The sequence below is a fragment of the Chelonoidis abingdonii genome, chromosome 6, assembly GCF_003597395.2.
Source record: "Chelonoidis abingdonii isolate Lonesome George chromosome 6, CheloAbing_2.0, whole genome shotgun sequence".
In the NCBI taxonomy this organism is placed as follows: Eukaryota; Metazoa; Chordata; order Testudines; family Testudinidae; genus Chelonoidis; species Chelonoidis abingdonii.
Window position 1 is genome coordinate 105,485,154 of NC_133774.1, and position 14,867 is coordinate 105,500,020.

At 39.0% G+C, this 14,867-nt stretch overlaps 1 protein-coding gene across 1 annotated transcript in view; it reads right to left on the reverse strand.

Annotated features, from left to right (window-relative positions):
* The window catches only part of LOC116825953 (uncharacterized), a 90,367-nt gene that overhangs the window by 20,832 nt on the left and 54,668 nt on the right, over positions 1 to 14,867 (reverse strand). The window contains exons 9-12 of the mRNA XM_032782388.2: positions 13,213 to 13,367; positions 12,525 to 12,602; positions 2,853 to 3,042; positions 426 to 553 (exon numbers count right to left, since the gene is read on the reverse strand). Coding sequence (XP_032638279.1) covers positions 426 to 553; positions 2,853 to 3,042; positions 12,525 to 12,602; positions 13,213 to 13,367 — 551 coding nt within the window. The remainder of the gene's footprint in view (positions 1 to 425; positions 554 to 2,852; positions 3,043 to 12,524; positions 12,603 to 13,212; positions 13,368 to 14,867) is intronic.

Below are 14,867 nucleotides of genomic sequence, written 5' to 3' on the forward strand. Positions count from 1 at the left end.
TACAGCGCTATGATTGGTTACCACAGAAAAGCGTTCGCTCTTTTTAGTATGAGAGGTTACTCTTATTCTGACTCGTTTTATACATTTGAAAAGCAAGTGACAACATCCTTCTGTAAATCAAAATCACATAATGTGTGTATGTAGAAACAATAGGTTTTTATTAAGCAATCTACACTCAAAAGGCCACATATTTGCTTTGATCCACACCTGTAACATCCAATGGGAGCAGCACTGTGGATCCAGGGCAATTACAGTGTGACTTACACAGCACCATTGTGATACCTTCTGTGAGCAAACCAAACAAAGCTTCTGTTAACTGGAATATCAATGAACCCAGTAGCGTCCCTTTTGAATGATAGAAATGCTTTAACTTTCAAATGATAATTCATTTGTAAGAAGTTTCCTTTTAGTTTTCAAACTTGTACCTGATTGTTTGCAGGTAGGTGCTAATTTCCACTAGGCTTGTATCAGTCACTTGGAAGCAGGAGCTGAGAACCAGACACTCCAGTTTAGGACATTGTGTTACAATAAAGTGGACAACACGGTCTCTTACCTAGAACGCATCACACAAAGGGAAAAGAAATGCAAAAATTTCTTTCAGATATGCGCAACTGTCTGTCAAAAGCCCACAGAGATATTCAGTGGTAGCTAAAGAAATAAAATTCATTCTTTCAGTCATGTTATCAAACATTATTATTTACATTATTCTCCAACACGTGCTAGGCACTGCAGACACTTAGGAAGACATAGTCTCTGCTCCTTGAAGAACCTGCATGTCAAAAGAGGATACAATATACAGGCACAGTGTTTGAGTCTGATGTTAAGCACACATTGTGTTAGTTCCATTATATATATGGTTTGAGTTTATATAGATGATATGCCTGTATAATGTATCTCCTTTTCACAGCCTTTGTCTGTTACAGCTATCTGGTGATTCTAAATATTGACACAAACACCAACCGCTTCCTTCATCCTTTTCCCATTTATCTTCGTGCCCTAACCTGGCCCACTCTCTCCCTTGCTCCTCCATTGCCCCTAGTAAATACAGTAAACTGCCCTTCTTCCACCAAACCCATCCTAGAACAGAGACATGGCTGAGCGACAACTAAACAACAGCCAATCAGAAGATGCCATTTTAGTTTAAGTTTCAAGGGTGAATGGGACCCTAGGCCTGGAGGACCCAATAGCCAACTCCTGTCCCTGGAATCTGGACTAGCTCTTACTGCTCTCTCACCCATATGGAAGAAGGGAGACTGGAAACTCCTCTGGCAGGGCCCTCATAGAACACAAAGGAAATTAATAGAAAAGACAACAGAAATAAATAAATAATAATAATAATAATCAAAATATGCACAGACTCATGGGTTCTCCATCACACAGCTGGACCCACATCACCACGTACATCTATGAAACACATGGTGTGATAACTTTACAAGGTTAGGGGAGGTTCATTTAGTAGTAGTAGTAATTTATTTGTCATTTGTGTTGTGGTAGCACTTAGGAGCCTCAGTCTGACCAGGTTCCCTTAGGGTAGCTAGGCATTGTATATACATATAGCAAATTACAGTCTCTGCTCAAAGAGCATTTCTTTCCAAGCCAAAAGGTTCCAAGTGAGACTGAAGGGCTCTGTCAATGTGAATGACCTAAATCCTCCAATGCTGAATGAGAAGATACAGAAAGTCTTGGATCTCAGCACTATACCAGCTTTGGCTCACTTATGCAGGATGTTGTTAAATCCTGTATTTACTTGGGGATCCAAGTAGCAAATAAAGGAATTGAGTGTTCTACATGGCCAGAGACCACATTTCTTACTGAAAGTTTTTCCAACTCTAATTTCAGCTTGCTTTATTTTCTTTATGATTTTTCTAATTTTGGTTTTCTGCACTTTAGCTGTTGAATTCAAGTGCAGTACTCACTGAACTCTGTCCTTCCTCCCTCTTCTCACCATCCTGGTCATTGTTTAAAAATCTCTACATGTATTGACCTGGAATGGTTCTGTAGACTCTCAATAAGAGTTGCCCATTTTAGTGCCTCTCCTCAGCAATGGTGTGATCCTACTGACATGCCTTGTGACAAATTAAGTGTTATGGTTCTTAGCATAGGAATGTATGGGACGTTGGACACTTTCCCAATAGTTTTAAGGTTAGCTCTGTTATTAAGAAAAAACTGAGTCAAATCCTGCTCAATTTTGTGTAGTCATGTAAAGCCAAACAGCAGCAGGTACCCACTGTGTGCCACAGAGAAATACAGAGAGGAAATTGGGGACAGTGGATAATATCAGCTACATAGAGCCAATTACCATAACCCCTAAACATAGGAGAAGAAGGGCACTATAAGTGCAGACACTGCTCTAGCCTAAAGGCTGTAGTAGTTGCTGTGGGTATTTTGAAAACAGACATGAGTTTTAGCAAGTGCAGTGTTTCCATCTATAATTGCTTCTTCCAGATCGCGACATAGGGAGACCTCTGGGACACTACTAGAGGGGGGATCTGTCCCTTCTAAACTCTATGTAAGTAACCTGTGCAAAGCCCAGCTACTCAGGCTTTGTACAGGGAACAAGTGTTAGAAGCTACTGTCTCTCTTACAGTTTAATTTTGAATTTGTATTATAATTGATAACATTTTTTAACCAAAGTAATTGGCTATTTACATGTCTCAACTAGGTGAAATGGCCATAACATTTATATAAAAATGCTGTTTTCCTTCAATTACTTCACTTTGTCTGGAAAAGAACAGAGAATTTCACACATGCCAGTGTGCATTTATTGATACAAATACCATATACATCAACCAATCTACTTCTAATCGATTTAAAACCAATGAGAAAACAGTGAGAAATCACAGTGTTCTTACCACATTGAGCCCAGTTATATTGAGGGTAGTTAGCTTTTTCAGACAATTGACTATCTTCGCCAAGCAGACATCAGTAACCTTGGGGACTCTGCCAATGTTCAGCGTCTCCAGATTTGGACACTCTCTAGCCATGAAACCCAGGCACTTGGTAGTAAGAGCATGGCAGCCAAATATTTCTAGTTTACTGAGACTGGGGGAAAACAGATGAGATTACTGAAAAAGATAATCCAATATCAACGCATACAAAAACCACAGCTTTGCATAAACTTTCTTGTAAGATGTTTCAGTTTTCCTTCTCATAAACCTAGTGGGCCTTATTCTGATGTCATTCCTGTGTAAATATTGGATAGCACTATTGAAGTAATTGGAATTAGACCTGTGTAAAAGTGAGATTGAAATGAAGTTCTCTTATATTTGATAACTTTAAGAAGCAATTAGATATGGCTATCACACAAATTGATAAATAAAATCACCGATAAAATGCTTAAAAACAAACAATAACAATGTTCATTTTCCCCTACAAAATTTAGCAACAGATTGAAAATAATTCAGATAATCATATATTACCCTAAAAGTAACCCACTTTCAACACTTAAGCCTATAGCATTCACTCTGACTTTAACTCTATCTGAGCACATAGCATCCATTCAACAAGTAGTGTAACACACAGGCATAACACAGGTGATCATGTCTCCCTCTTGTGGCTGATTTCAGCAAGGATAGGAACCTGCTAATTAGCAGAAGCTAATTAAGAGAGATCCTTACTTTGTCAAGTACCATCAAACACAAGTGCCTTTCACTTTCTTATTGTTGATGATGGCATCAACCAGGGAACTCCATCCCTCAGACATTTCAACCAATGACATAAAGGGACTGTTGAGATAACTCCCCATAATACAGTTCAAATCCAAACCTAGATAAGGAGTTGAATGTGAATCCCTTGATCTGAACCTACTTCTCTGGTTTTTGAGCCCCCAATGATGAAAATGTCATGAGAACAACTATCTTATGAGATTTTCATCATTCTCGGCCATAATCTCAGAAATAAAGATTGCAAGATTTTGGTTGACGCAAATTTCAACCCAAACTCCTAGCGTAAATCTAATCCAGATCTAAATCTAATCCAGAACATCATTTCCTCAGTCCACCTCTATTTTGTATTTGATTCTTCACTAAGAACTAGGTAGGAACTGTCAAAGTAGAGGCAAGAAACAGCTGAGGTCTGCAGATCAGTGAGGCCGCTAGATAAGAGAAGGAGTGGAGATTTAGGAACACAAAAATCCTGCAGAGCCAAATGATAAAATGAGAAATTCAAGAGAGAATGTCTTACAAGAGGCTAATTACTGGGAAGACCAAATTACTTGAGACATATTTTGCTCTTTGAAAGTAGTGGAAAAATAATTTATTTTCTGCTGTAGTAAATTTCAGAAGGCTCACATTCTGGTTTTTCTATCATCAATATTACATTTTGTTCCTGCCAGGTTTACAAATGTTACTGTGTGTTTATATATTATAACCAGGTTATTTTGCAATCATCATTATTCTACATGCTGGTATTTAAATTCACTCACGTTATTCTATTACATATAGTTAAAGATTACAAAAGGGAATAAAAGCAGCAAAGAGTCCTGTGGCACCTTATAGACTAACAGACGTATTGGAGCATGAGCTTTCGTGGGTGAATACCCACTTCATCGGATGCGTGTAGTGGAAAGGGAATAAGTAGCCTACAAATCATACTATGTATAAACAGAAGCACCAGAGGGACATATTGCTCATCTGTACTCTGAAAATGTATAAATGAAAAAAAATGTTACCAAGAAATTATAATTATTACAAAAGCCTTCTAAACAACTCCTAATTGCAGACTGATTAGGCACCTGAAGAAAAGCATCTATGACAAATGCTACCAAGAGATTCAGATCAATAAAAAGGGAAAGACAACTGGGATCTGTTTCTGCTCTCACTTAAATCAATGTAAATCAGAAGTCAGTTACTCCAGTACGCCAGTGTAGGTGAGATCAGAATTAGACTTCTTGAATTCAATGCAAATTTGGATCAAGGGTACAAAACTCAACTGAAGTTAACCAAATAAACTAGGGTTATTTTTCATCCCATTAACTGCAATAAACACTGTACCATGAAATATAAGTACCAAAATTCAAGTCAAACTTTTTTTAAAGGATGAAGAGGAACCACTTTAATTATCTTAAGGAAATAAATTCTTCTTTTTAAAGCATTAAATATAAAAATTAGTACATTGAAAATTGCATTAGATAGGGCCTTTCATTTAAAGAAAAATCTATTTTTCCACCCCAGCACACATTATTCAAGTGAGAGGAAGCAAAATGCTAAAGCCCCATTTAGATGACGGTACTGAGTTAATCAAAACAAATTAGACAAGCAGTGCTACAGCAATTCCCACAGTACTATCTTCATTCATATGTGGAGCCCCTAAAATGAAGTGCACTGAACATTCAGTCCTACCTAAAAACAGAAAGAAACAACAGAAAAGCCTCTTTCATCAAAATGCTTTATCTATGGTAGCTACAGTGCGACAGATAATCAATGTTCCTCTTAACAGAGCAGAGATGAGTTGAATGGCTAAGAACACAAATATATGTGGTATGAGATCATTCCGAACAACTGGAGAAAACATACATTATGCAAAGAGGTTTTCTTATTCCAAAGGTGGAGAAGAATATCTTTCACTCTACTCCATATTTCTTTTCTCCCTGACAAGCTGAAATGTATTCCCTTGATTTTTTTAAAAAAGAAAGAAATAATAAAAGTTTAGCACTCTCTACTTTACCTTTTTTTCTTTCCCTTTCTATGGCATGGTTCTCCTGATTCTCTCACTCTTAGAGATGTTCCTTTCTGACCAAGATTGAAGCACACTGACAGGGCACTGTCATGAAACCTGCACTGCTGTTGACTTTTCTAGAAAAGTCTAGATTCTCGAGGCAATGTAAAGAGTGGAAATCTCCCACAAGTCCCTTCTGGTGCCACACCGTATATGGGAGAGTCCCCAACAGGTGTAGAGCTGGCTCATATGATTCCACTCCTGCAGCAACCAATGCAGGAGGCACATCAGGAGCAGCAAGGGAATGTTGGGAGCCAGGACAGGGAATGGCCAGAACATAAAAATTTCTTCTGCGGTTACTCACTACTGGTACAGGGTCCTTTGGAGGTCATATCAAGTGTCACAAGTTTAAACGGCCCCATGGATTGGGGCGGGGGCAAAGAATCAGGGACACATAAGAAGATTCCAACAGATCCCTGCTCTGTTGCACCTTGCAGAAGGTGCATGCAGTATTGAATCTGTCCCCTATAGTTTCTTATTTACTCAACCTCCACCCCTTCCTCCTAGATTCATTGAACTGAAGCCACAAACTAGTGTTTACGACAATATAATTCAGAACCATGGAAGTCACATTGTTGTCCCAGTCCTCAGATTGTAGTGGCACAGAATTGTTTAGTAAGGAGGAGGAAGTTGTTTAGAAAAGAAAAAAGATACTATTACATAATTAGCCTTGTGAGCAATTGTGCATGCCTACTGGGGTGAGTTGAACAAGAAAAATATTTAAAATATATGTGGCAATATGTTAATGATTATATATAAAATTCTATATCAAAAGAATTATTTATTTAGCAAAGTCAAATATTCAAAAGTTAGGAGACGCCAGTATTCAGGCTGCCCAGGAGATCTTAATTTGTCCCCTTTGTGTATATGCATTATGGTATAGTCTTTACTATTTCTTCCACAAGAGTTCTGTAAAATGCTGAGCACCTTGTGAGATGTTGAGCTCCTCAAGTCATTAGGGAATTTAGCTCCTCACTTGATCAGGCCCTATTCTTCTTCCCATAGTATTCTTTTTTTCATTTTATTTTTGTTCCTACTTTCATTTTCGTTCAGCATCTTTCTGGTACTTTTGAAATGTAATTTTGAGGTTCTTTTTGTAGTACTTTAATCCTCATTTTTGTTTTTTCCTGTCATGATATTTTTTGTGAGGAGGGGTTTCTTAGTCTTTCTCTGCCTCGGATCCTGACCCTATAGGTTCATCCAGCTTTGCATCAGAGAAAATTCCCCCTCCTCTCATTGTATGTTATACAACATGTTCCATCAGTTCTAAATGTCCAAAGAGACTGACATGTCTCCGATCAGTATTAAAATACAAATGTGTGTGGTTTGGATGAGATAGGGTTAACACTGAGAGGAGGATTGATTGCATGTTCTTTAGAAAGTGGTGAAGCAGCAGAGTGTGTGAGTAGGAAGGATTGTAAAGAAACTTTAATTACAGGATATAGATCCTGGCTGGCTTATAACTAAACATTTTGTCGCCCTAGGCAACCACCTATTAGCAGTGTCTAAGACAGCCAGTCTTAGATGAAAAGGCACTGCAGCCAGAATGCTGTAGACAAATACTCAGCGACATAACTCCTGCTATGACTGTGAAATCCACTTTATCCTGTGAAATCAATGAAATCTGCAGAACTCTGAAAATCAGACCACTTTTTGTAAGTGCCTAATGTGAATTTTAGGTGCAAAACTTTAGGTCAAGGATCCTCTTAAAACAATTATTAAAGATACTGCTGTCACTCTGCAAGTCTGAAGTGACTATTATTGGGATTATATGTTCACTCTTATTACAAATATTTGCCATTAGCATCTCCACCAACAGTTGGGCTAGAGGCTTTTGAAACTACATTAAAAAAGTGTCCCTTAGCAGCTGGATTACACCTATTTCTTAAAAAAAAAAACCCGAAATTCTACAGACCATGAGCTCAGTTCTTCCCTCAGAAATAGTATGTAGAGCCAGAGCCTCATCAGTGTAAATCAGCATAGTTCTATTGACTTCAATCCACACATGCTAAGGATATGGTCCATTATACACAACTCCCACTGATTGTGCTTGTGTCCTGTGTTTTAATATGTGCTGTTTTAGTCTAATTGACAGGATGTGAGATACCAAGAAAGAAAGGGTACATGAAAGCTTAACAATTTATTATTTAAAGGCTTTTTATGTGTCATTCTAAGCATGAATGCAGTCAGACATTAAAACAACAGACAACATTTAGGCTTTCTGCTAGCGTTGAGACTGCATAATTTATTCTTTGAAGAAAATCAAATAGATTGGCAAGCTTTGTTGTGTTTCCATAATTCTAATTCATGCTCATATACTTTGCAGAGCATGTTGAAGATCTCCTCTGTGGCCATCATGGCAGATAATCACCACCATCTTTTGTTTTCAAAGAAAGCACTTTTTAAAGACCTCTCTCTGAAGCCATGCAACATGTAATACTTGTGAACAATGAAAAAAGCAGTATTTACTGAAAATAGAAGCAGCACTGGCATTCTCTCTCATCCAATGCTATTTCTTCAGTGTGTCATTTAGGTCATCCTTACTAATAAATAAGACATAACTGGGCATGTGAGAATACAGTGTAACACTGGGCTTCAAATTGCTGAAAACTGATGCAATGTGACCATTGCTGGCAATTCGTTAACGCAGAAAAAGTCTCTACTCTGAGTGCAAATTGCCGTACTCTTTTAAGAGATCATCTTTTGTGAGCTAAGGATCTTCTGCAATCGAAAATACCTCTAGAATCCTGCAAATCTGCAGATATATGCTTTATATCCACGGACCATGTTTGTGGATCATAGATTGAATGCAGATACAAATTTTGTATCTGCAGAGTGCTCTAGATTTCTCTTTTCTTGGTAAGCTTTTATATAATTTCCTTAAATTGAATGAAATTTACAAGGATCCACAAACACAAAAAATACCCCAATACCAGCTGATCTGTGTCAACTGGTTCCTGCATACGTGAAGCTATCTCAACTAACATCAATTTCATGATGTGATTTCTTTTGCAAGCAAGCTCAGTGGTAAAGAACTGCAGAGCTACACTCATTATAGCCAAACTATACAGTAGTTTTAGAACTAAACTTAACTTTAGTGGGACCATATACATGCTGAAAGTTAGGCATTTGCTTAATTAACTTCAGAATACTCTCTTCATGTATTCTGATTTCTTTCGATTAATGACCATGCCAAAGGCTTGACATATAGGCCACCTTATAGTTACCCCCCTTATACTGTTCCACAGTAATAATACTGCTAGAAGTGTGTTCAGGAGTGAACCACACACAAAATGAAAACAGTCCTTGTCAATAAGAACTGACTATTTGAAAGACAAACACAGAAAACATGGGATATTATGGGATGCTTGGAGGAAGGATCAATTTTGACTTATTATACTGTAATAAAGCAAAATTAACAAAACAAAATAAAAATTAGCCCACCCTGGGCTACAGCTCCCAGGGGACTCTCCCCTTCACTTCTCAGTCCTTCCTCTTTCAGGGCTTCTTGCAGGAATCTTCCATGTTCTGTTCACTTAGCACCACCACCCCGAGATTCTCCTTGGAGACTCTTTTTCCCCAGCAGTTTTCCACTGCCTCCCCTCCCAAAGGATTCTGGCAGGTTCTCCCAGAGAACATCCTGCTGTCCTGCTTCCAATACCCAGGCCTTCTGGCCCATCTCCCTATTCCATGTCTTCATGCGCTCACTCTGTCCCTTTCCTGACTGACTCTCAGACCTGACTCACCCAGGTTCCGCCCCCCGGGCCAGGTGCCGTCTTTTAAGCCTAACTGGGGTCAACAAACCAGGCACAAGTGCACTAGCCTTGCTCCTTCTTTATGACCTATTCATAAAGAACATATTCACTTGTTGTGAGTGTCACTGAATATCTGAGTCTTCATGCAAGACTTGAATGCAGAGAAGATGGTGACTTGGTGAACCAGCATGAGTGCAGAAGTTCTAAAATGGATACTTGGAGGTGGGCTTGAAACTTACCTTCAGATGAGAGAATAAACTCTAAAGAAGGGAGACTGGAGCTCAGTGTATTCCCACGCTCCAAATGCAAGAAAGCAGGATGGAAAAAACCCTGATTTAGAGGCTGCTGACTGTGATCTCTAAAACATTCCGAAACTGCTCTATCGCTTATGTTTGATTATTGGGAGAATGAAGGGAATTTCTCTCTCCTTTATCTGCAGTGGGTGTTAGGGTTAAGACTAGGGTTGATTACCTGGTTTTGGTTTATCCATATATCCTACTACACATTGTTTTTGTTTCTTTATAATGTCCATAAATAGCAAAGTAAATTAATCGGTCCTGTTTTATGTTGCTCATTGACTATTTCCTCTCTAGCAAACAAAGTATGTCTTGGGAGATGTCCATGACAAACCTCCCTAAAGATTTTCAACTCCATCTGAATTCTTTTGGTCAAAAATTAACACATAGGTGCTTAGAACCAGGCTTATAAGCTCACATTTAGAGTCCTAAATACTGTAAGAGGCCTGACTTTCAGTGGCACTGAGTACCCATAGTTCCCACTAATTTCAATGAGACTGTGCACTCAATATTCCTGAAACTCAGGTCAATAATTCAGGTGCCTCAACATGCCCAGATTTAGGAAGCTACATTTGAAAAGTTTGGTTTTCTTTTCACAGCTTCTCTCCTGCTGGTCAGACATGCTTCAATTCTATAACTGAGAAAAGCTTGATGGTGCCTTTTTCCTATGCAGCTAAACAGTGGAGTAAGGCTCCTCCCCCACCCTGCATGCATGCATAATACTCTCCCAGGTTGCCATTTCAAGTGTGAGGAGATAGTAGAGGCTGTGACCCAAAATTCCCTGCAAACAAGTGGGCAGCAAGTGGAGGAGCCAAGGCTCTATGCCCACATTCTAGTCATTGTTGCACGAGGGAGCAAGTATGCTGCACCTCAAAAAGGAGTGAAGTAAATTACTCCCCGCTTGCAAGTGCAAGAGAGCAGTCTAGGGAACCACTGAATCACAGTTTCTTCAAGGTGTTTCTCCTGGACACGGTGCTGCTACCCAATGCCCAAAATTTAGGACTGAAGTTTAACCCAGCCCTTAGATGAAAAATATCCACTTGACTTGCCATTTAATTTCTTTAAGCAAATTCAGACTCTAAAGAACTAGGACTCAGTCTCAGGCCCTGGATCCAGCAGCTTTGCAAAAATGCAATCCATCAGATTTTCAGCTACAGCAATTGCTGATTATAGGTGGCATACCTTAAAGCAGCAATGAGACTGCTCTAAATTATGCCAGGGCAATTTGAATGCCCAGGTTCGGGGAGAAGAAAGTGACCAGGAGGCTACCTTTCCACTCTTCCCTTCATCAAATTGCACATACTGTAAACTCACTTGTCACAGCCGAGGACTGAGCCCTTAGACTTTACCCAAAAAAATCTGAGTGGCTGCGTGGGTTATTAGGTTGTATGCCTCCTGATTAGTCAAACCAAGTTTCTGTCTAAAAATCAGCTCCAACACAATTCGGCAGAAACCTACATAAATTTCTCTGTTGACTTCATTCATCCTGATGTTTTCATTTCTTCCCTGAACAAAACTTCTATAGAATTAGAACTATCCACAGATTGTAAACAAAAACATAGGTCTCAGCTGGCTGGGTTTATTCATCCTCTGAGTCATGCTTGTTAGCAATAACAAATAGAATGTCAAACACAATAAAACTAGATTTTCATATTTTATGGTTCCGTTTTTTAGAAGGATGTCCATTGACAAGCAAGTCTGTCTCAAAGTACCCCTTGGTCTGGGTAGGGAAAAAATATCACAATTCAGCCCTGTGATCTTTTTTATTTATTGCTTCACTACTACACAGCCAAGATTTGCATTTATCGCTTAGTGGCTCATGTATTATTCTACCCTATTGCTGAAATAGGTAATATAAAAAATGATTTTTCATTAGCTGCAATGGGTTCCCAACAGATTTATTATCTATTCCTAACCTTTATTTTTAATTACATATTTTAGCAAAAAGTCTGCATTCAGAAAATTTACAGAATTATCCCATTACGTCTCACTCCTTCACAAAATGATATGCTACCTCCTACATACTTCATGTTCACTCCCATGCTTTCTTAAAGCTTACTATGAAATCTCCTCTTATCTCCTTTTGATCTACTGCCATCAGAGGGCTTGAGCATGATGCCCAATACATATTTTTACACAAAAAAACTTTGTAAGGTTTCAGTTAAGGTTGTCAGACCTTGTATAAACCAATACAAATTCTGTAAAGCACACAAAGAAACCATTCAGTTGTTCAGTCTCTCTTCCATGCTCCATTCATCAGCTCCCCATCTCAACCCTAGTTACCTCCCTTACATTCCTTACAGCCCATAAATTTCCACCCTTATCCTGAAAAAAAAAAAAACACCAAGCAAGCAGTCTTAAGTCTTAAATCTAAGAGTAAGATTATTGGTTACATGTTCAAGTATTTTTATATATGTTGTGACTGCTTATATGTTGGTGCATTGTGTTCAGGTGGTTTGAACATATACCATATAAATATGGTCAGACTTAAGGTTGCATTTTGGTTTTTCAGGATGAGCATAGCAGGATGTGCAAGGAAGGTAGGTGAGCCACTGCAGTGAATGGATACAAGGGAAATAACCATTCTTAACTCTGACCCATGTCAAGTGACTAGGACCAGTCTCTTTACTAGTACTCCTGTGTGTTGCACCTTCATTAAAAGTAGGTTTGTTATCATTTTGTGGTGGGAATGCTATTATTCTTTGGTTTGTTAATGGCTAATATCTCAGTACAGGATCATTGTGTGAATATGAATTACCTTTTCCCATGCTTTTCAATCAAGGCATTTATAGCATCATCTGTCAGCTGGCATCCATTAGCAGAAAGGCCCTGGAGGCTGAAATGTAAAACAACAGTTATTTCTCTATATTTAAAAAAATCATCCCTAGTTTAACTCCATCAGCTTCAAAAAAGTTACACTATGGTTTTATTTGTCCTGTTGCCTTTCTGACGCTTAAGAGACATAAAGGGGCTGGAAACTGGCTGCATCTGTCCAGCAGAAAAATTCCATCTCAGAGGAACACCCAAATTATACAAGTGTGCTGGCTCCAGCCCCTGTGCCTACTGTCTCCTCTCTCACCCCAATGCAGAGAGCAGCCAGGGACTTCCTGGAGCCAGGCAAGGAGGGATTCATGACAGAGCTCTGTTTTGTTACACCTATAGTGCCTGCATCAGTGGCACAAGTCGGAGCTGCTAGGAAGAAACTCCAACTCCAGCAAGGTTGTGACTTGAGCTGGGAACCAGGGAGCCAGAGCTGGAACCCAACTCCTGGCCCCTTTCAATTCCTCCACACTAAGCAGAGCTTTGGCACAGAAGTGAATCAAGCCCAGTGAATACAATTGATCTTTTTCATTACTTTGCACAGATAAACAGATCCACAGGAGGAATGTATACCTATTGCTGCAAAGCAAGCAGGTGGAGAAGTGGGGTGGTTTTAAGTGTTTTACCTTAAAGAAGCTTCTGCTAGAGCAATGACCCCTAAATCAGTAGCCCCTGTCCAGCTTATATCCACGGATGTCAGCTGGCTGCAAAAGGTGCTTGCATGGAGAAGAATTGTGTCCCCTTGCAACCTAGGACCACTGCAGCTTGTTATGTTCAATTCCTGGGTGAACAAACAACAAAATAACTGCAATGCAGGACAACTTTAAATAATGACTACAGCTTGTAGAAGTTTGCTTTCGAAACTATAAACTGGGCACAGTCTCTGTCTTCTTTCATTGTTATTTTTCAATGTACTTTCTCATTTTCACATATTTTTACACACACACACACAGATATTTTATTATATTGAGGGCCATGTTTTTAATGGGCCTCTAACAGAGCCCCTGCACAAACACAGTTGTGGACTTTTGCAGGTGGGAGTGGACATCCCCCAACAAACTGTTGGTAAATCTTTAGGGTCAACCTTAGCAACTAAGCGTTCAACTCGGTAAGGTGTGGCGCACCCAAAATTTTAACTGACAGTGGCTTGCTTTCACTTTACTAACTTCATTGTGAGTTGAGGCCATTCAGCATGTTACAGCAGACACTCAGCACTTTGTAGGGTTGGTCTCTTAGTGGCCAAGGTCCAAATCACTCATTTTTTATTGGCCTGATTTTTTTTAAAACAGTGTCTTAAAGCCAAACCATTCCTTTTAATTACATACAGAAAAGATCACATTTTTTCCTTAAATCACTGTTATTTAAGTAAAACAATGTTGCAGCCTCACAAGGCGTAGGTTTATAGACTTTGCTACATACAGTATTGTCAACCTCAAGTATTAAAAAAAAAAAAAAAAAATCAAGAATCAGATCCCAAAATAACATGACTGGCTTTAAAATAATAAAATTTTAAAAATAATAAAGTTGGGATACTTTATATTTGCCTTCTAGTTTACGAGCCTTTAGTGTTCCCATTTTCAAGACTTTCTCAGTAACTTTCTTTTTATATGAAACCTGACATTCTCATGTAATCAATTGACCCCAAGAGAGGGTTTTAAGAAAAACACCCAAAAATGCAAGATTGAGAATGAAAATTACAGAAATTGGCAACATTGCAGTGACAGAGGAGTGCATGCCTGCACATGTCTATATTGGTCGGCAACTCCATTTTAATTGTATATTGCACTGTGCCTTCACTTTTGCCTCTTAACCTCCATAATGGACTGAGATAACCAGGAGTTCTTTAGCAGAGACTCTGCGTGCCCACTAGCTGTAGGTTAACAATGGCGAGCATCAAGATTTCTTAATCCGGATGATCCTCCATTCAAATGGAAGTACCTTAGAACAAGTTTTCCCAATCTGGATTTCAGGTAGGCTGTCAATAAATCACCTGAAAAGAGACTTGAAGCTGCTCTAAGCACCTCACAGAGGGGCATAGCATTTTATAAAAGGACAAGTTTTGGTTTTAGCAGGGGCACTCTCTCACTGTCTCAAACAAGAAGGCAACACTGGATAAGAGAAGAGGATCCTGTGACCCTGAAAAAAAAGGACCAAAACACAAAGGGTTCTGGAGTTTTGAGGACACTGGAAGCAGGAATTTCCATGCAGGTATTTGTTATTTTCCCATAGATCTGTATATCTCTTGTGCTTTGTCTATGAGTAAAGTGTTTATGAATTGTTC